The sequence below is a fragment of the Natrix helvetica genome, assembly GCF_964273705.1.
Source record: "Natrix helvetica genome assembly, chromosome: 2".
NCBI lineage: Eukaryota > Metazoa > Chordata > Lepidosauria > Squamata > Natricidae > Natrix > Natrix helvetica.
In genome coordinates, this window is record NC_138552.1 from 156,740,251 (window position 1) to 156,762,635 (window position 22,385).

The window sequence follows — 22,385 nt, forward strand, 5'->3', positions numbered from 1 at the left end:
CCTTCAAATCTATATTTTGTATAACATACAAGTGATGAAAAATATCAAAATAGAGTAGTTTTCAGACCTCTAGCAATTGACAAATAAAAATGTACAGGGAAGAATTTATAAACTTTCGATGTGAAAAGAAAAAAACACTAGTTAATAATAGCAACAGGAAACAGACCTCTGTGCCATATTTACACATCCAAGATTTTTTTATGTATCTTCAATACATATCGACTTATGACCACAATTGAGCCCAAAAGTGAGTTTTACCCCATTTTACAACCTCTTGCCAAAGTTGTTAAATGAATCACTCCAATTGTCAATCACCTGACCATAGGATGCTGCAAGGTCATATGTATGAAAAACAGTAATGCATCACTTTTTTCAGTGCTGCTATAACTTCAAATGGTCACTAAACGAAATGTTAAATATCTATATACAGGTGGTCTTCAACTTACAACCACGTTGAACGAAGGGACTTATGACCCGTGTCTCAAGTTAGTGTCACTGCAGCCTGCCTGCAGTCACATGATCAAAATTCAAGTTCCTTCCATCTCCCTATCTCTTTCCTGCCTCCATATATGACTTTAAATGCCAGGGAAGTTGAATGGTGCAGGACAAAGCAATCAGGCCTCCCCATTGCATGGTCACTTAACACCCATGCCTGGGAAAGCCATGCTGGTTCTAAAGTTGAGTCAGGTCATGTGGGGATCCACTTAATGACCACAACGTAAGAACTTAATTAACAACTTAATTTCCATGCTCAATTGTGGTCACAAGTCAAGGACTATCTGTATATTGAATAACACATGTTTATTCATTTAGTTTAGTACCAACAGGATTTTTTTTTCTTACATACCAGCACAATATTTATTCGTCGTATAATTGATAAGATCAAATTTAATTTAAAAAATATATATATTCTCAAATAATGTACTGTATACCCATTTGGTATACTACAAAAATTAAAATTAAGAATGCACAAATGTATCTATTTTAGAGGCACACTACCATAGTTTAATGTTAATTGAGATTTTGCACTGTCATAGAATTATTTACGTTCAGAAACATAACCACATCAATGAGGTTTTTCCAAAAATTCTTTACAGCATCTGAGACATTGCTGATAAACAGTTTCAAAATCTTCATCATTTCCCTGGAGTTGGAAAGAAAAAAAAGAGAGAAAATATAGAATCTCAAATTACAAACAATTTTTTTCCTTACAAATAACAATAATTAAGTAGATTAAATGAGAAAATACTTACATAATATGGATCTTCAATAATAAGCTGTTTCTCTGGATCATAACTACCAAGGAGTTCAATTTTAGCTTTGCAATTTTTAATTTGATTGGATTTTCTTCTCAAGTCACTAAAAAATATTAGTTAACTTTTCATTATTATTAAGTAAAGCATATATTTTTTATCAGTATTGCTGTATATAAAAGAAACACCTGCTTTTTGGAATGGTATAATTGACTCCGCTAATAACAAAGGCATTTATTCACAATGACATCTATAGTGAGGAACTTTCTATGGCTTTCAAGCATTTTGCCAAGTAGAAATGGAAATGTGTTCGTAATTCATTTTGAAAGAAAAATTGGGGGGAAAGCAACAAATATTTTAGTTTTACTCTCAGCCAATAAAATGGGATGAAAAATCACATGGAAAAATGTTGCTGCATCTTCCTTCAGGTATCTGTCAGTAGGAAATGGCTAACCTCTTGCAACTATCCAAAAAGGATAATCGTCAGAATGGCTCATTTAAAGTAGGCAAGCCCTAATTAATTCATGATCCAGCCCTTGGCTTGATGTAAAAGAAAAAATCCTAAAGCAAGGGGAAATGCATGAATTGTGCAGGGAAGTTGCAATTAAGGGATGTCAGTCTGTTTGTCAAATACAGAATTGCAATCAAAGTTCTGGAGATGAACCAATGGAGCTGTATTATGACTTTTTCCCACAGCCAACTTAAAGTACTATCCACCAGACCTTTAACTAGTATATTTGCTGCACCTATCCTACCACAGGCGTAATTCTGCCAAATGGCTATGACCTTATTTTGCCCTGTGCACCACATGTTAAGGAAAGGGACAAGGAGATTGCCCCAGCTGTTTCCTTCCTGATCCATCAAGCATCACCAACTATGAGGCAAACATTTACTACTCCTTCATGTGGGATGGGACCGAGGAGGAAGTGAGTTTTAACAGATGGCTAGGCTGGTGGATTTAGCGATGTTAAAATTCACTCTGACTTTGTGCACGTGCGTTGCACAAGTCTGTTCACAGAGGCTTCTACTGGATGTGGATTTAAAGCTCAGAGAGTGCCAAACCAGTTACTGCTGACAGGCATGGCAGAAGGGTAGTGCCGTATAAAGTGGTAGAGAGGGAATTGGTAATGGTCAACTTCGTTTGAACTAATCAAGGCCTCTCTGCCTGGAGAACTAGTAGGTAAAGGGGAGAGCCTGTGTGAATACACTGGACTTTCCTGCTGTTCAAAATTAAAATATCTGACATTGCTCAAATATTAGGGGGGGGGGGGGGAGGGAGACAGAGCGTGCTTGCGCCAGCTAAAGTGGCTCATAGATGCTATGTTTCACATCACTGTGACTCCAGCAGAATTGCCAGTGAAACTGAACCCACTGTAAAACTGTCCCAGTATGCAACCAGCTTCGTGGGGAAAATGCTACTATTTAAAACTGGAACCTCGAGGACCACTTGAAGCTATCCAAACAAGATGAAGGTAACATTAGAGACACAGCAGACAAAAGTGATTGCTGAGATACTGTGTCTCAGCGCTTTGGATGTAAAGAAAGACCCCTGTTTTTCACACTTTCATGTTCCATTCTAATATGTTTGTACATTTTAAATAATCTTACATGCGTCTATTTAGAAGGAAGAATGTTGAATTTCACAAGGGTTTTCTTTAAGTGATGTGAAGGGAGTATGCTAGGATATGCAAACAGTTATTAGCAAAAATCATAGCTTTTACCACTTACTGTAAGTTGCTTTCATCCATGCAAAGAATATAATCAAATGTCAGGAAATCATCTTTTGTAATCTAAAATTCAAAAGATATATTTAACGTTTAAGTAAATAAAAAATAAGATTATTTATGAATAGTTAAAAATGCAATTGATTGCTATTTTAACAAGAAGCAATGTTTTGTGTTTGCTCAAGAATGCCAGCCAGAAAGAACCAAAGATTCTGGTACAATTTATAAAAATTGGTAACTATTGTTCTTTTGGTGAATATAATAATGTCCTCCAAACATCCACAACAAATCATTGCATACAACTCCTAATCACAAGCTCTTTATGAAAAGAATCTAACTGAAAACCCCCTTTAATGGTAAGTACAGTGACATCTCAATTCAGTGGACTTTATTAGAATGGACTCCATGAACAATAGATTTCCAATATGCAAATAAAGCCATCTGTGTGATGACTCTATGATTGCTATAGAACTAGCTTTGCTCCATTACATTAGCCCATCCCGCTCATCAGGTAGGGGAGATAAGCTGCAATCTTGGTAAGTCAGTGAATTTAGCCCGGTGGGGTTTAGGAAGAAAGGCTTCTCTGCCGGTGCCCCTGCACCTTGCCCACAGAGGCCAACCCCCATGCTCTTGGCCTTCTACAAAGGGGTCAAAACTTAGCTATGTGGCCTTTGGGAGAAGCACAGAGGGCCATGCAACCATGAGGTGGGCTTGCCCCATGACAACCTGCCTGGATTAACTAATGCTGCTTGAGAATGGCGTGAGGCAGTTTCGGTAGGAAGGCTATGCCTCACGTAGGCTGGCCATAAGTATCAGCAGCTGAATAAAAACAGTGAAGTTAATTGTGATGCTTTGTACATGCTAGTGGATCCCATAGCCAGCCAAGGCCTCCCTGGCTGTAGTAGGCTTGCACTCAATAGCTGACTACGTAGGCAGCTGAGATGCAAGGGAGATCATGGGGGAGTTGCAGAGCTCCTATGATCGTAACTGAAGGCAAGGTCCTGTGCCCAAATTTTGTTCATGTGGCTGTCCTTTCATATAGCACCATCCTAAGTTGAGAACTATCCTTATAAAATACTTTGTATAAAGTAGAATATAATTCAGTTTTCGTGATTACATATTTTATACAATTTAAAATCTGATTAATAAAAAAAATCCCATTTAAAGTTTTGAAATTCAATTTTGTAAAATCATTAACTTTTAATCTGTCCTGGATGCCATCTTATTCACCATGTGTAAACCCAAGCAAAGATGTGTCCAAGCTGAGGAAATGGCCAATGACATTCCCAATAAGGATCAAAACCCCATGTTCAGAAGTGAATCAGGTTACAGTGTTATCAGTATCTATAGCTTCACTTTTACAACGATGCTGCATTGATTATTCAGTATATAATGCTTTATCCACCCTTTCACAGAAAACAAAACAGTTGTGGCATACAGGTATGCCTGTGTTTTCTGAAAACACATGCACACAAGCAGACACATAGACACATCTTTCTACCTGTCGTGCTTTATGAGCTGTTTCAATTTCATGATTTCTCAGACAGTTTAAAGCCCTTGGATCTGGATACCGTCCCACATTCCAGTCAGAAACAGCACCACTGTCTATTATCCACTGCAAACAATAAGAACATAGATAGACACACATTTAAAAAGAATATGGGTACAGTACCTGCCTGGCAATATGATTCATACTTATGCCATGTTTTCTCATGCAATTCTGGCCTCGATAATCTGGAGGATTTCCTATTTCATATGTAGAGGTTGCTGCACTGTCTATCCTCCACTACAGAAAAACAAAGCAATTTATTTAAATAATACTAGCAAAAAAATGCCTGGAGTAATTAAAATCAAATTTACCTTGTTTTCAAGGTTTTCTTCAGTTACAAGTTTTCTAAAAACAGCTTCAGCTATGGGAGACCGGCAAATATTCCCTGTAGAAATAAAGGTTCAGTCCAGTGATTCTAAAATACAATTTTACATATATTTAAAAAACATACGTAGTCATGAGACATATGTAGGCTTTTAGCCTTTTGGCTTCGGCTAAAAGCAAATCTAATGTCTCCTGGCCTTCTTTTCCAATTATGTCTTCCTTTTCTAATGTAGGAAATATTTAATTAATTTATACAGTGCATTCAGAAAGTACTCAGACCACCTTCACTTTTGTCAATTTTGTTATGCTGCAGCCTGATTCTAAACATATTGAAATTCATTATTTTCCAATAATCTACACTTAGTATCCCATAATGACAAAGTGAAAACAGAATTTTAGAAATGTCTCTAAATTTATTAAAAATTAGAAAGCTGAAATATCACATTGGCATAAATATTCATACCCTTTGTCACAACATTTGAAATTTAGCTCTGGTGCTTCTCATTTCTCTTGATCGTTGCTCACATGTTTCTACACTTTTATTAGAGTCCACCTTTGATTAGACATGATTTGGCAAGGCACGCACCTTTCTATAGCAGCCCTCACAAGGGACATACTGTAGGAGAGCAAAAGCTCTGCCTGCAGAGCTCAGAGATAGGATTATTGCAAGGCATAGATCTGGGTAAGGCTACAATAAAATTTCTGCCTCAATGAAGGTTCCTAAGAGCACAGTGGCCTCCATAATTCTCAAATGGAAGAAATTTGGCACAACCAGAACTCTTCTAAGAGCTGGCCGCACGGTCAAATTGAGAAATCAGGGGAGAAGGGCCCTTGTAAGAAAAATGATTGGGCTCCAGAGATTCTGTGTGGAGATGGGACAGAGTTCCAGAGGGACAACCTTCTGCAGCTGGATCACTGCAGCTCTCCATTGATCTGGGCTTTGTGGCAGAGTGACTAGACAGAAGTCTCTCCTCAGTGCAAAACACATGAAAACCTGCTTGGAGTTTTTAAAAAAGGGCCTGAAGGACTCTCAGACTGTGAGGAACAAGATTATTTGTCTGTTGAAACCAAGATTGAACTGTTTGACCTCAATTCTAAACATTATGTCGGGAAGAAACCGGGCACCGCTTATCACTTGCCCAATATAATCCCAACAGTGAAGCATAGCATCATGCTGTGGGGGTATTTTTCATCAGCAGGGACTGGGTGATTGGTCAGGGTTGAGAGAAAGCTGCTCAAGTACCAAGTACAAGGATATCCTCAATGAAAACCTGTTCCAGAGCACTCAGGACCTCAAATTGGGCTAAAGGTTCACTTTCCAACATGACAATATTCCTAAGCACAGAGCCAAGAGAACACAAGAGTAGTTTAGGGACAACTCTGTGAATGTCTTAGAGTGGGCCAGCCAAACCCTGACCTGTACCCTATTGCCCATCTCTGTAGGTCTAATCTACTGAGCTTGAGAGGATTTCAAGGAAGAATGGCAGAATATCCCCCATTCCAGGTATGCAAAGCTTGTCATGTCATACCCAAAGATTCGAGGCTGTAATTGCTGCCAAAGGTGCTTCAACAAAGTACTCAGTAAAGGGTGTCCTATAGGGTATTCTGTCCTACATTATCTGGTTTCAAAAGCATAGTGTGTTTATAAAATTACTAGGACAGTACTTTTAAAATTAGTTAGTAGATCTGGTTGTACTTAGTAGAGAATAGGTGCAACTAAAAAAGTGCTGATTAAATTTAATTCACTTACTGGGGTCATACAGCACATTAAACTATAGTTATTTGCTGGTTTTACGACAAATTATTCAAGCTCATACTTGGCTTGCTAAATGTTATGGTACTTAGTATATGGAATAACCCACTGGGGCTTATTCAGTAAGTTTACACATAATATAAACCAAACCATTGCATTAACACATTCTCTGTTCTGCAAATATTCAAAGAAAAGTTAAACAGAGTTGTGACTATATAGAAAATTACTTCTATGTTCTTTAATGCAATTATCAGAAATTAAATGAGTCATGACTCTCCTGCCATGATGAGATAACAGAAATTTGAGCCGTAACCTCTAGACTATTCTGATAGTAAATTCTATTGAATTTAACATGATCAACCTTGCATAGGTTTATAACTGTATCTAATTTTCTGCAGATTAGGGTAACAGATCACCAAAACCATGGTGCACCAACAAGACAAATTGAATAGAGAACATTTTAATAAAGTCTTCACAGTACAGGTAAATATTTCAAGTAACACAGTGGCTTCTGAAATGGTCACTAGTGAATTCTTTGAGTCACGGAACGACACTCTAACAATCAGAAATTTATAGTAATAAAGTCCCAGAAAGTAATTCTGAGTAGTGGTAGCTGTGGCAAACCATAATCATGTCAAAATACTGACACATACTGTATATGGTAAGATCACCATGTAAATGCTGTGATACTTCGGCCCCAGCATCTGATTCAAATATGCATATACATTTGAAGGACGATATCATCATGCACATTTTATCACTTGCTTCCAATGCCTTCACTCCAGATACTCATTATTCTGAGTTGTGGATTAAAGAATTATCAGAATGCAGATGTCTCTTTCCATGTATATGAAGTTATATTTTAAGACACTTAAAATGGGTTCAAAGCGGCATTTGCAAAAAGACGATTAAACTAACATCTACCATGATTGCTAGTATTACCAAGAATCAGTTAAAGTATCGACTGAGGAACCTTTATTCTGTCAATTTATGTGCATATTAAGGTTTCTTTTTGTAGCAGTTATATATTTATTATAAATCATATATGCAGGCATAAGTAAACATGCTTTTAGGCAGTACGTATTAGGCATTTAATTTTTTTTCTTTAAAAGACTGATTGGTATATCTTTAACAGTTCCGGTTTACAGCTGTCTCATGTTTCACTGCCTCATTTGTGAATGACAGGAGCGCTGTTAGTACAAACCCAAACAAGAAATAGAAAATTGTTTTTCATTATGAATCAAATCCTATTTGCTGGTTTTTTTAAAAAAAATCCAAGTCACTTGTTTCAATTAATGACTGTCCTTCAGTAAATGTCATAGCTGCCTTAGTGAATTAATCATCCAGCTTTTTTTTAAAAAAAAAAAGAATAGCAAAAGTGGAGAGAAGTGTATACATAGCATGCAAGCAGAGTTATTTCATATTGCTTATTGTTTGTTATTCACCACATCCCAAATTAACTGGAAAAGGGGGAGAAAGTGAGATTTAAAAAAATATGAAGTGGATAGAATTATGAAGCTAATGGACTAAAAACGTGTCTGGTTTCACCAGATATACGGCAGCTATCCAAAGGAAACACTCCAGTCACAAGTAGAGTCTCACCTCCGCAGAAATGATGCACGCTCGCCAAAATAAACAGTTTCCCGCCGTTACAGTTATTTCCCCACCTTGGTGAATCGCAGGGCCTGCAAACTGAGTTTTAGGGTAAAAGAGCAGCCCTCCCTTCTGCTGCTGTACGACATGTAAATGCCGAAGCCAGAGACGGAGGCAAAAGATGCAATATAGCAACTTGGGGGAAATGCAAGGAAGGAGCGGCAAAGATGAGAGATGAGAAATAGGGAATATGTGCAATTGAAAATATCAGTCCTTATTTATCATTCTTGGGAACAGCGGGAGAAAGAGGGAAAGTAGTAAATTAAAATTCTTTTAATTTCTAATCTTTCCTTTCTCCTCTCTTTTTAGTCGTTGTATTAAATAGAATAGAATTCTTTATTGGCCAAGTGCGATTGGGCACCCAAGGAATTTGTCTTTGGTGCATATGCTCTCAGTGTACATAAAGAGACAAGATACATTCATCAAGAATCATAAGGTACAACACTTAATGATAGTCATAGGGTACAAATAAAAATAAAGCGAAAGACCAATAGCCAATGCCCCCCTTTTTTCTGCCAACCGATGCACCCCACCGCTCTTTCCCTAAAAAAAAGTATCCACTCACCCAGACATACGAATAAAACGGACTTTGCTTGCCCCGCCGCCATGATCGCTCAAAACCCCGAAGGCAACGAACGATGGAAAAGCGGACAAAGCTGTTTTCGAACTGACGTAAAACCTCTTTTCGCCGCTTTACGGCAACGGCCGGGTCCGTCTTCGTCCATTGCCTGGATATTAATTTAAAATGTCAGGACCAGAGACATTTGGTGGCCTCTTTGGGTAGGGGATACGTAGAATTTCAAAACAGGAGCCCAAGATATTAGCAAAATGCCCGTCAACCCGCCCGGTTTCCTTCCCTCATTCTCCCCCCCCCTCTAAAAATCAGGCACTCGGGAAGACAGCTATTCCCCCTCCCAAATGCACCTGCTTCAGGTGAGCAGCAGTAGCAGCCCCAGCTGCTGCCGCAATAGCCTCCGCCTTGCCCAGGCGAAGGGTTTCGGTGGGGATGTGACCGTGTTCCTTCTCTCGCGTGGGTGAGCGCGTGGCTTTTAAGTCAAGTGGAGCTTTTCCAACCAGGGACGCCCGGCAGAAGTGAGTAGATCTGGATGCGGCTGATCTGCGAAGGGGAGGATTTCATATATTGGGATTTTGAGAAAGGTTGTGGGCTTAGTCCGGGAGGGTCCGCGTCTGCCTTCATTTCTTCCTTGTGTTGCATAGACCCATCTATGGAATGCCTTGATTGTTAGAAATCTGCTATATTTTTACTTGACTGTAATGAATATGTTTTTATACAGTATATGTATTGAGCTTGTAACCAACGTGTGGGGAAGATAGATCTACACCAGCTAAAACGAAACGCTTTATATATCTCTTTCATAATCTTTGAGATTATATTAATGACATGATTTCTTTATTTGAATGATGATAATGGGATACAAATCCAATAAACATATATTTCAAGGACAGAGGCCAGCATGACTCTTGACACATAGTGGCTTTTTGTATCTTTATTTCAGGATGGGGATATGGCTGTGTTTTTGTTGTTTGACTTCCTAGTTTAGCCTATATAGCCCTTGTTTTTCCTGATACTCTCCCATCCAAATACTAATCACACCCAACCATGCTTGAGCTATGAGTAAACCAGACAGCGCAAACCCTGTGCTGCCACCTGCAGAGGTAAAATTATGTTTGGTTTACTCTTGTTGTGACCAGTGGAAGGGCACGCAGGCAGATTGATTATTCTTGATTAAGAATAAAGGATTCAAGATACAGCTTTTCTGCTTCAAAAAAGAAAAGAAGGGAAAAGAATAACGACATCTAAAAATTGGTTGGATCTGGATAAGGGTATTGCAGGGGGGGGGATATCCCCTAATGTATCCTTTTAGGAGAGGCGGTTTAGAAGTGGCTCAAAACTCTGCTGGAGATTCCTCCATTCTTCCTGGTCACATGACCCAAGGAGTTGATGTTAAGACACTTTCAAGTTTTCCAAGTTGGTTACTTATTTATAGGCTCTAGGCATCTATCCAATTAAGCTACAACTATTTATTATAAGAGCTATATCTCTTCACCCACACACTAGAAGATGGGTCCAACTCCACAAAACTTAACTAAATTGTTGCATCATTTATGCTTTGACTATAGTCTTTTTAGATTACTACCGTGTTTCCCCAAAAATGCGACAGGGTCTTATATTTTTTTGACCCACGAAATATGGCCTTGGGCTTATTAAAGGGGAAGGCTTATTGTTTTGGGGTTTTCGGGTGGCTGCTCCCTTGCAACCGGGCTCCCGAAGAGCGGGCACAGCTCAGGGTTGAATGGCTGTGTTGCGCTGTCGCAGCAGCAACACAGCAGCCATGAGGTGACCACGCTCACAAGCAGCCGTCCGGCAACCCCCCTTTCCAGCTGGGTACAGCGCCGCTGACTGACCTAGCGGTACCCGGAAGCCACCAAGCAACGCGAGCGCCTGTTCACCGCCCTCCGCCTCCCATGGCTTGGCGCCTTCGGAATGCCCCTAGGTGTGTGATGGGGCTCTGCATGGCTGGAGAGGGGGGTTGCACGAGTGGCTTTTGCCCTCCCCGCTTGTGCGACTCGTAGGCTCACGATGCCCTTGGCTAACTCTACAGTACCTGCAGAGCCAGGGCATCTCTGCTGCTGGTGCCGCTCGCCACTTTTTTTTTTTTTTGCGGCTTTCAATGTACGGAAAACGGATGCCGCTCTGGAAGCATGCTCTATGGTAGCGTACAACCATAGAGCGTACTCACAGAGAGGTATCCTACCTCCATGCTTTGAAAGCCGCAATGGAGGACAGATGCCGCTCTGGGAGTACGCTCTATGGTTGTACACTCTGCAGCCCACAACCTTGAAAGCACCAAGCAACGTGAGCACTTTTGCCCCCCACCTCGTTCCTGCAGCTTGGTACCTTTGGGATACCGCTAGGTCGGCGAGCGGCGCTCTGGCCGGAAGGGGGGGGGTTGTCCAAGGGGCTTATTTTCAGGGGAGGCTAATATTTTTGCCCACCCGAAATATGTGGCAAGGCTTTAGTTTCAGGACAGGTCGTACATGAGGTTAATCTTGAAGATAGTTGAAGAGTTGAATTTAATTTTAAAATATAACTAGCCTTAGCCTAGGCAGAGTAAAAAAAACTCTGTTCTCCAGATACCTAGGCTTTGTTTAGGAATTGGCTTCTTAGCAGAAGACTCATGACTACAATGGAAAGATTTCATTAATTTATAGCAGGCAAGCAGGAAGCCATCTGTATACAATACATTTATCTACTGTAACACATAGAAGTAAAAGCTCTTCTTTTTAAGTTTATGGGTTTAAATTCTATTTCCTCATGCCTTTCTGAGTTAGTGGACGCTATTAAAACTTATTTTTGTTCAAGTAACTTTTTTTCCTAATTTGGAAGCTGCTGGTAGCTTCAATTTTTTATGATTCTATGGATATCTGTGGAGATTCTCAGTCATCCAGGTCATGGTTGTCCCAAAGGTGCTTTTTTCAAGAGGCAACTGGACTTTCTGGTTTTTCTTTGAAGACATTTCACTTCTCATCCAAGAAGCTTCTTCAGCTAAACGTCTTCAAAGAAAAACCAGAAAGTCCAGTTGCCTCTCAAAAAAAAGCACCTTTGTGACAATTCTGTGGATAATTTTAGCAGGGGATATCTATGAGTAGCATATCATTTTTGATTTCACGTGACCGCATTAACTACCAGTTAAATTTTAGGACCAAAAAGTTTAGTATCATTGTTCTACCTTTAAAGTCCTGAATATACTTTGCGCTTGTAATATCTTTTGATTTTCTTCAGCTACTTAGGCTGACTGGGAATTCTCCAACACCAAACACACACACACACACACACACACACACAGACACAAACACAGGTTAAAGAAGTTTCAAGGTAGATCTTCCTTTAAAGCTGTATTGATTTTTTTTCCTCAGGAAAAACCATTCAGCTAGCTCCTTTTACCTTGTGTAGTTCACACACAGGTGCAATAATTGTGCATTTTTTTCACCTTTTCTCTACCGTTTGATCTGCTTGAATATTACAACAGATATGGACCAAATCTATTAATGTAAATACATTCACAGTGAAAATTAAAATTGAAACACAGGGAGGAAAATTGGATAAGGAAGTAGTTAACCACCTGTTGCAAAGGACTGGTAGATGCATTGTAGCCGTGGAATAAGGTCATTCTCCCCCCATTTTCTGCAGCCTTTTATTGTACATCCCAATTATTTCAGATGATCCTCATTCTTTCATAGCAATTGTCCAGAGAGATCATAACTGTGTTAGATGGAATGGACAAAACCAAGTGTTTTAGTTTCTGAGAGCAGAATTATTTAGCTGTGATTGGATGATAAATTTTATTAATACATTCAGTAAACTTTCAGATTCTAATAATCATCTTAATAATTTAATAATAATTTATTAAATTTCTAGACCGCCCCCTCTCCCCGGAGGGACTCGGGGCGGAGTACAGGAATAAATTTAAAACATACAGACAATTCATACAAATAGGTAAAAATAAATTAAACAACTCCTGTACAATTTATAAAAATTAAAAAACAGACCCTAAAACCAATCTTAAAAATTTAGAAATAGAACTGAGGTGGGATAGGTGGAATTAGGTCAAGTCGGCTAGCTGGAATAGGTGGGTTTTAAGTTTCTGGCGGAAGGAGCGGATATCTTCAATATTAGGAAATCTTTATGAATATATCAAATAACCTAGCATCCCCCTCATTGTTGGCAAATATATAAATGAATTCCAATTCTAAAAAAATGGGCATGGTCTTTGATCACAGAGAAAGCAAGCCATAGAAGCATACACTAATAGAATGAGTGTTTCTAAGACTATTCTCAAATTTTGTTTGTACAACAAATGGGAACAGGATTATCAATAGAATGTAGGTAGAGAGAGTTGCACAGTGCAGAAGGGCTGTGCTGCTTTGGCTATACATTTAAATCAACAAATAGTTAATGGATATTATTCATTAAAGAAAGCTATGCAAAGGGTATGTGAGCTTTGAGGTGTTTATTGTTATCTCTGGGGTTTCATCATCTTTTTGAAAACATCTGCAAAAGGGAGATTAATGTTATTAACAACAGCAGAGAACTGTCACATGACTAGTGATGGCAATCCTGGCAGTTCTTATTGTCATTAGCAAGGATCCCACAGGTTATTAAGCAAGGACCTCATATGAATACAGTGTGGGAAAACTCATGCCAGACATGCAGGCCTTTGGTGCTACAGGGTGCAAATTGGTAGCTGCCAAAAGGGTGGGCACAACAGTTTATGGGTGGGTATGCGCTACTGAGCACAAGATCCCCATGGGGCTCCTCAGGAGGAAAAGCAGCAGGATTGTGAGTAACTTGAAACCTGCTACCAATTTCCACTTTGAAGCTTCTCTTTGACTTTGCTTATGATAAAACTAGCATGGAAGGTTACACATGATGATCACATGACCATAGGACACTGCAACCCTTATAAATGTGAGCTGGTTGCCAAGTGCCTGAATTGCAATGATAAGACTGCTGGAACTTTGCAACAGTCACAACCGCAATTGTCAGTTGTAAGTTCCACTTGTTCAGTGTCAATGTAACTGATTGCTGAATGAATGGTTGTAAGTTGAGGACTACTTTATACTATGATGGTTCCCAATTTATGGTTCATGGATTGTCTATTTTCTGTGGAGGTCCTGCAAATGGTCAATGGGGAAAATGATATAATAGTTATACACTGTAATTTCCTGGACTATTGTATTTGATGTATGACAGTACATTATTAATTGCAGTATTTCATGGGGTGCCTCGGGTGTTAGATACAGGCTTTACAACCCTGTAATCCCTTAATTCAGGGTAGAATTGGAGCAAGTGGATGGAGCTGAACATTTACTAGCTGGATACCCTTCCTGACACCATGCAATATCACAGCAGCTATTTTTTCTTTGGCCCCTGGGAGAGAAATATCTGGCACTACCTATAATTGAACTCTCAATCTTCCAAGTAGGAGGCAAAAGTCTTCGCCACTAGGCCACCACATCATTCAGAAGTCTGAAACTTCTATATATTATTTTTTAAAAAATTTTTTAATTAGTTTTAAAAAAATTATCAAGGAAAAGGGTAATGGGTAAAATTACAAATTTTGACAGTTACATTATGCAGGAAATGGCCCTCCCCCCCATTCTCATAACTTTCATTTATTAATACATTAGATTGTTGCTACTTAATAGTATTTTGTCAGCATAAACTTTTATCTTCAAACAATTTCAATCATTTTATATCAAACAGATTTTCTAGTTCATTTTTGTGATCTGAGTTTTCTCAATGTTGCCTCTTCTCCCCCCTCCAGCAGAGCTCCGGCACCTCCCGTGTCCTGTATGTCCCATATAGTATCATCAGGTTTATCTAGGAGGACTTTATTTTTTTCCATGAAGGCCTCAGCCTCCATAATTGTGTTGATTCTAACTCTCGTGTCCTCCCAGAATATTAGCATACCTTCTGGCATAAGCCATCTAAACCACACCCCTTTCTGGTATAATTTCTTCGCTAAAAGCGAATAGTTTTTTCTTTTATCTCTAACTTTCTTTGGGATTTGTTTCAGAATGCTATTTCTCTATCCTTGTATTTTAGTGCTTGCCCCCTTTGTGCACTCAGAATCTCATCTCTTGTGGTCTTTCTGAGAAATTTAATGTGTACCTCCCTTGGAACGTGTGTTCTGGCATATGCTGAGTTTATTCTATAGACCAGGTCCATGTCCCACCCCATCTGTTGTCTGTCTTTTTTAATATATTCAGCCAATAAATTTGTCATAATATCCCTTAGATCTTCATCATCAGCCTCAATTACATTTTGAAATCTAAGAAAAAAAGACATCCTTTCAAATTCCACTTTTATCTGGTGGTTCTCAAGTTCTTCGTTTCCTTTCTGCACCCCCTTCACCTCCCTCCTCATCTCAGCCATCCCCTCCTCCAAAAGTTCCAGTCTCCGTGAATTTTGGATCGCTCGGTCTTGGTTCTCTCTGAGCTGTTCATTCATTTCTTTCAATTGATTTTTTAAGTCCTCCTGCCCCTTTAAAAGTTGTTGAAACATCTGTTGAAAGTCCACCTCAGGGGGCTTAGGCTGGAACAAAGAAGTTAGTGTCTGTTGTCCGCTGGGGCTGGACGTTGAAGATGCTGGGACGGAGCCAGCAAAACCCGGTTTCCCCGGTGATGGTCTTTTAGGTGGCATTGTAGTAAGCAAAGCTCAGAGATGGCAATGTCAATACAGAGAAGAAACAATTGGTAAGGTGGATAGCCAAGAGAGATCGCGAGGCAGGAAGTCCAGACAGATAAGGACCTTTTCTCAATTCTAGTTCCAGGCAATAAAGCAATAAAATCCTTTGTTCCAAGTCCAGGGTAATGTAACAAGAGATTTCTCTGAGTGTCACAGAGAACAAAGACAAATGCCAGCAGTTTCTGTGGGTGGAGTCAAATTTCAAAGTACATGAAGACGACGGAAGTGTGCCATCTTGCCCTGCCAGCTCCGGGATCAGAGGGCAACAAACCAAAAGTTTTCAAAGTTGTCAGAAGGAAACAGATCATCACCTCATTTTCACAATTACAGTAAAAAAAAATCTGCATTTGCTATGAGCGTGATTTCATTCCAGGCTCCCCCCTCCTCCTCCTCTGGGGGCAGAGAGCAGAACAGTTTAAAGCCGCTTGTCCAAGGGGAGGGGAATCCCCCTTCCTCCAATCACACTTCCCAGGAACAGGTTGAAAGTTTTTTCAAAAGGCTGACAGTCTTTTTATTTTCCTTCACTCATGAAAGGGAACGGGGGGAATCTCCATCTCGCCGCATTGCAACTGCGTCCTTCAAATCTTCAGTTTGTCCAGCTGCCTCTACGCGAAGACGCCGCAGCGCCTCCCGTCTTGCCTCCCGATGCCTAGGGCGATGCGGGGAGCCCCCCCCGGCCGCCGCCGACACAGGGGGTCCCCCACTACGCCACCCCCTTGGCAGGAGGCCCTCCAAGGCGTCCTGTGACCCCCCGATCAAAGGGGAGCCCACCAGGAGTGCGTGGGGCAAGCAAAGCTTGCCCGTCGCGAATCGCAGCCGGAACCGGAAATCCAAACTTCTATATATTATTGAAGTAAATGTAACTTGTTTGATGCCAATTTGTAGGAGCAGTTTTATTTATTTGTATTTTTAATACTGTCGGTATATTGCTTTTTTCTAATCATGTCTTGCACCATGTATTTGTTTAATTATAATGCAAGGCAAAAATTCTTGTGAGAGGACATCTCTTTCTCTCTTTCCCTCCCTCCTTCCTTTATTTCTCTCATCTCTTTCTTAAGAGTTTCTCAAATCTCATACTTTCCAAAACAGTGCATTCATTCTGTACTGTAAATTAGAATTAAGTATGTGAAAATGTGACTAATCCCATGTGATCCCTCTCTCTGTATCAAACACTAATTGTAAATTCATTAAGACAAAATCTGGCCTTTTGCAGTAAAAGGATAATAGTATAAGAAAATGTTCCTGAAATATTTCCACCTCTTTCCCCTATTTCCATTTTTTATAATTTATTTATTAATCCAACTTGTGTGGCAGCTCATGTCACCAAAAGCAACTTGGTAGTACACAATAATATTTGCCCTCTGATCAAATATTGACACATAAGGCGGCTGCAAGCTCTCTTATGAAATAGTACTTACTATTATAGATATTGGAGCTTTTGAAATTGATATTGCCTGGTGTGAAGAATACAAATAAATGTTTATTTTAATGTTTCGATATTAAATTTGTTTAATATAAAAATTGAACAAGTTGTATTTAAATTTCATTTTGTTTTTCAATTAGAAACCCCCAGGAGTCATACAATTTTGACAGTATTTAAATGAAAAAATACATAATATATACATTTATGTAAATACATCTCTCTCTCTCTCTCTCTCTAATTGTAGCTTTTATAAGTAAATATACATTACAATTCAAATGGTTATTTCTCTCTTAAGTTGCAGTGGTCTATACATTAGTATAAGTTCTTGAAAATATCATAACAGATCCTTAAATATTTTTAGAATTTAATGGGATCATTACAATTTACAACATAACTTCATTTATTTCACTAGGATTAGTTTTATGAGAAAAAGAACATTTTCAGAATAAACACAGTGAGTGATTAGTTATATTGTTAACTATAAACTGAGTTTTCTTTAAAGTTTTAACCCTTTTGCAGCATTAAGGTATGGTTTCCTGTTCACTATCATCTTTCTCAAATTAATAGCTGGGATGTAAGCATTTCAAAATCATCAGACAGTAAATTTCCTTGCTGAAACGGAACAACTGTTTTTCTATTTCCTGCTACATTTTTCTCTTGATAGTTGGTAGAATTAAATTAGAGCAATCATGTATTGATTTTAAAATAAACTTCAGAGGGTGTGTAGTGGAAAAAAAAATCATTTATGCCTAACCCGTCACTTCAATATCAATAAATATTCCTGGGTTAAGATTTTACTTTATTTATTTATTTCAATCTATAACTATCTATATAGTTACCAACCTCAAATATAGGGCAGCTCATCACATTTTAAAAAATAACAGAAAACAAGGATTAAAAACAATAGAAAAGCCATATAACAAAATCTATAGCTGAGGTATTCCAATATCCATCAACAATTGCACAATTACTGCACAGGGTATATGTATGTATGTGGTATGTATGTATTTATGTATTTATTTATTTATTTAATTTTTATCTTGCCTTTACTATTTTTTTTTATGCTTAAGGCAGTGAAAGTACCTAACTCTCCTTCCTCCTCTTATTTTCCTCACAACAGCCTTATGAGGTGGGCTGGGTTGAGAGAGAGAGAGAGAGAGAGAGAGAGAGAGAGAGAGAGAGAGAGAGAGAGAGAGAGAGAGAGAGAGAGAGAGAGAGACAGTGACTGGCTCAAATTCTCCTATCTAGCTTTCATACCTAAGACGAGACTAGAATTCACCATCTCCTGGTTTCTAGCCTGGTGTCTTCACTACTAGACCGCACTGGTTCTCTTTACCACACTTCCAACTCCCCATGGTGAAACCACATTTCAAGGCCAGCAAGGTCAGTCTTACGGTCTGTGAAAATCTCCTTGAGAGACAGGAGGAGAAGGACCTTAGCAGAGAAATGGCACCTGGGTTTTCAGAAGCAATGTGGCGTGGCAGAGGCCTAAAAAGGAACCCTCCCTGATTTCTTGGACTGTAAAAGTGGATGGATGAGGGAGATGTACTTTCAGGCCTCCAAGATGCTGTTACTGTAACTTTACAATAAATATACTGTTAACGTTCATGGTTAGCGCTTCCCTCTCTGGACTACTTCAAAGGCCTGAAAGTCAAAGCTAATCTGATCTTTGAGGAATGATGTTCCAAAGGGAGGGAGCCGTGACATAACAGCGTTTCTTTCTAGCCAGACAACATTCCCTAGCTGACAGGTTGCAAAACATACCCATCCCAGATGAGCTGATGGGACCGGTGGATGTCATTGGAAAGAAATTGTCCCTCAGTTCCTCATTCCATGAAAGGCCAATGTTCACCTCAGTTCTGCCATTATTATGCAGATATTGAAGGAAATTGCAATAGCATCACGGAATATGACTAAGGTTGAGAGTTATGGTCCAATCAAGTCTTACAAACCATTGGAAAAAATGAAAGATGGTTTCAGCTTCTCTTGTCAATGTTATACTATTATAATGTCCTTTTATATTATCATTTTTTTCTCTTCTAGTGAACAATCCCATACCATCCAATTTGAAATCGGAAGCCAAAAAGGCAGCTAAAATTTTAAGAGAATTTACTGAAATAACCTCCAGAAATGGTCCTGACAAGCTCATACCTGGTAAAGAGTGATATTTTCATTTCTGTATGTTATGGAAGCCTTGTTCTGCCTTGAGTTATGCTTTCCTTTCTCTTTTTTAAAGTACCTCTAAAGCCTTGCCTTTGCCTGCTGAGTTTATTTGAAAAATTATTCTGTAAAGGCATGGATTCTGTAATTTACATTGGGAAATGGATTATGAGCCTGTAAAAAGCATATGTTGTTACATTTTAAGGGGCCTGCTTTCTATAAAACCTAAAATAGCAGTTAGTAGCCAATGGCAGTAGCACTAGATCAAGATGGGTTTTTAAAATGTTTTTGTAATCACACTGTGCTTTCTTTCAGATGGATTATAATAATATAATAATATTTGAAACAATATTTTGAAATAATATTGTGAAATAATATTTTTATGGCATATTTCCTTTCCTATTCCATTTTCCCTTAGAAATAATGTGTTCTAGAAGTCTAGTTTAAAAGGTAACTGCTTCCCTGGCTGTCCTTTAATATTCAGATGACATTCAGAATATTAATAATAGACCTCATTGCTTCTTGTTCATGAAGCAAAATGTTGTCTCAAAATGTCTAGAAGAGAAAACTTTACACATCAGCAGTATTGTAATATTTTTATACCATCAACTAAAACTTACAAATAAATGGACTTTAGAGTTTGCTCTTCCATGGCCTTTTCTGCTTGAATTTTTTGTAATAGAAAACTACTTTTTTTGTCTTTTGAGGAAAATATATTTCTTTTAAAGACTGACTTCAAGCATGACAATTGTGAGATCTTATCTTTTCAGTTTTGATTCTGATAAGTAGTAATTTCCACTTTGGTAACAACATCTTAGGATGGGATTTTAGAGTTAAATTTAGAGTTAAATTGGATTTAAGCCATATAAAATAAACAAATAAATGACTAATTTAATGGCATACTCTAATAAATCAATCTGAATCCAAAACTTATTTTTTCAATTAAATCAGAACCAAGTCTCTCTAGTTTCTAAAGAGCTACAATAATCAAGACAGCTCTACATAAACTAAAAAGCCAAATCAGTGTAAAATGAGAAGGAATCATTCAATTGAGCTGACAGTTCTTTCTCAAGAATGCTGTAATTATTAGAGCTGTGTTAGTGCCTTAGATATGAAGGCAGAATGGTGTTCCAGAGAATACAGGGGCAAAAGAGTTGGCTGTGCCTGCAACTGTTGAGAAGAAAGACAGGTTTCCTGAATTTTTGTGGCAGCCCCATGATCCTGGAAGAAAAGTAGCTTTTTTCAGGCACTTCGGTAGCTGTTTAAAGTAAAATTCCTCTATGCCTCCAGCACTCTCAGAGTTCTGTTTAATAAGGTTTATTGAGACAGATTGAATGGAGTTAAAGCTATTACTAGAACCAAATTATTTTCAATTTAGAATCAATTCAACCCCATGTTGCTTGGTGTGGAGACTATCTAACTCTAACAATTTCCTAATCAAAAAGCAAATAGGTTGGTCTCTTCACTGCTAACAGGAAGTCTGCAACTGGTTATTAGCATAATAGCAGCATATTGTAATGGTATGTGGGAATGACACTGGGACACAGGGCACTGAAACACAGCCAGGTCAACTGTCAAATAAAAGGCAGCTGAGCCTGCAGCAGGAATGTGGGTAGGGCTAGAGGCTCAGAAGAGACCCTCCCTGTTTTTTGGGGTAACGGGGAAATTAGAGGGGGAGAAAAATAGTTTCAGACTTGGCAAGATTCTGTTAATGTAAACTTACCATAAAGAAATAACGAGAGTTAGTTCAACTGGTTATATTTCCTGTTTCTTCTACCTAGAAAATGGGGCAGGTATTGACTATATAAGTTCATTTGTATATATATATATATATGTAAAAATATATATATATATATATATATATATATGTATGTATGTATGTATGTATGTATGTATGTATGTATATATATATATATATATATATATATATATATATATATATATATATATATATATATATATATATATATATATATATATATATATATATATATATATATATCTTTGGTTGTTCGGGTTTTCTCCCGCGTAGAATTGGAAGTATCTTCATAGTGAAGATACTTCCAATTCTACGCGGGAGAAAACCCGAACAACCAAAGACATACATACAAACACCCGCGAAAACCTCAGAAAACATATATGTGTGTGTGTGTGTGTGTGTGTGTGTGTGTATGTATGTATGTGTATATATATATGTATGTATGTATGTATATGTATGTATGTATGTATGTATGTATGTATGTATGTATATATTTTAAAGTGCCTCTAATGTAATCTTTAATTGTATTGTTGTTTGTAGCCCACGTAATTGCCAAAGCAAAAGGCCTTGCAATCTTGTCTGTTATCAAAGCAGGATTCTTGGTAACAGCTCGAGGAGGCAGTGGGATAGTACTAGCTCGCCTACCTAATGGAGGTAATTTTTTTTCTTTTCTAATTTAGTGCACCAGACAAACCTTAACTGCCTGCTCTTTTTTGTCCTTCCTCTTAAGAACATTAATAGGATGGTTACATCTTTGCATCCCATGTGTCCATTTACTTTCAAAATATGCCACGTTAATACCTTTATGTTCCTTGTTGGACACAACTAGTTGCTTTTGATACTTTAACATTTTCCTCTGTCGTTATCAGAAATACTCCTGACACGTCTCTTTCTGTTGTAGATATGGAGTTAGACTTAGAATAACTTTATTGTCACTTTGAATGTACACTAATCGGCATACATTAAAATGAAATATCATTGCATACAGCTCTCAAAGACCACCTCTAATATACCCTACATAAATATGACTAAATAAATACAAAATTATGTATATACTCACATATATGACATAGAGAAACAACACAGTCTAGTTCGGATGTATACATGTACATGACGAGTAAAACGAATCTTGCGAGTTTACCAGACAGTTGGCATAGGGGACAAAGTTTTGGACTTTGGTGAGGTGACTTTGCTTTCTACTATTTTTCGTACGTAGATAAGGTTTCTTTCTTCTCTTGTTCTCATTGAAACATCAATGCATTATTCTTGAAAACTGTTTCTACCATCTTTCAATTTTTACTGTATCAAAATTAAGTAGTCAGCATAGTCACAAGGTTTCTCTAAATTACCTTTATAGGCTGGTCGGCTCCTTCTGCCATAGGAATTGCTGGCCTTGGTGGTGGATTTGAAATTGGTATTGAGGTGAGTATTGAGTTGTGATGTTACATTGAATAGTTCTAAAAATGACTAAAAAGATGAGTCCAGTAAATTAGACAACAGTCTGAAATATTTGG

At 38.3% G+C, this 22,385-nt stretch overlaps 2 protein-coding genes across 4 annotated transcripts in view; one reads left to right on the forward strand and one right to left on the reverse strand.

Moving 5' to 3' along the window:
- Positions 1-784: 784 nt before the first annotated feature.
- Positions 785-9,276, reverse strand: ACP1 (acid phosphatase 1). Of its 3 annotated transcripts, XM_081944617.1 has the most exons (7): positions 9,181-9,276; positions 8,822-8,984; positions 4,838-4,911; positions 4,650-4,763; positions 2,982-3,043; positions 1,254-1,359; positions 785-1,144 (listed from the first exon to the last, which is right to left on the reverse strand). In XM_081944617.1, exons 2-7 carry the CDS (start codon positions 8,862-8,864, stop codon positions 1,067-1,069), a joined length of 477 nt encoding a protein of 158 aa, XP_081800743.1. In that variant the 5' UTR covers positions 8,865-8,984; positions 9,181-9,276; the 3' UTR covers positions 785-1,066. The 3 variants fall into 3 exon arrangements, with proteins under 3 accessions (XP_081800743.1, XP_081800744.1, XP_081800742.1); XM_081944618.1 differs by lacking the exons at positions 4,650-4,763; positions 9,181-9,276 and adding an exon at positions 4,479-4,592 and having other exon boundaries at positions 8,822-9,018; XM_081944616.1 differs by lacking the exon at positions 9,181-9,276 and having other exon boundaries at positions 8,822-9,018.
- The window catches only part of SH3YL1 (SH3 and SYLF domain containing 1), a 34,809-nt gene continuing 21,631 nt past the window's right edge, over positions 9,208-22,385 (forward strand). The window contains exons 1-4 of the mRNA XM_081944615.1: positions 9,208-9,348; positions 18,996-19,106; positions 21,412-21,525; positions 22,229-22,293. Of these exons, the coding sequence (XP_081800741.1) occupies position 9,348; positions 18,996-19,106; positions 21,412-21,525; positions 22,229-22,293 (291 nt within the window). The 5' untranslated portion in view covers positions 9,208-9,347. The remainder of the gene's footprint in view (positions 9,349-18,995; positions 19,107-21,411; positions 21,526-22,228; positions 22,294-22,385) is intronic.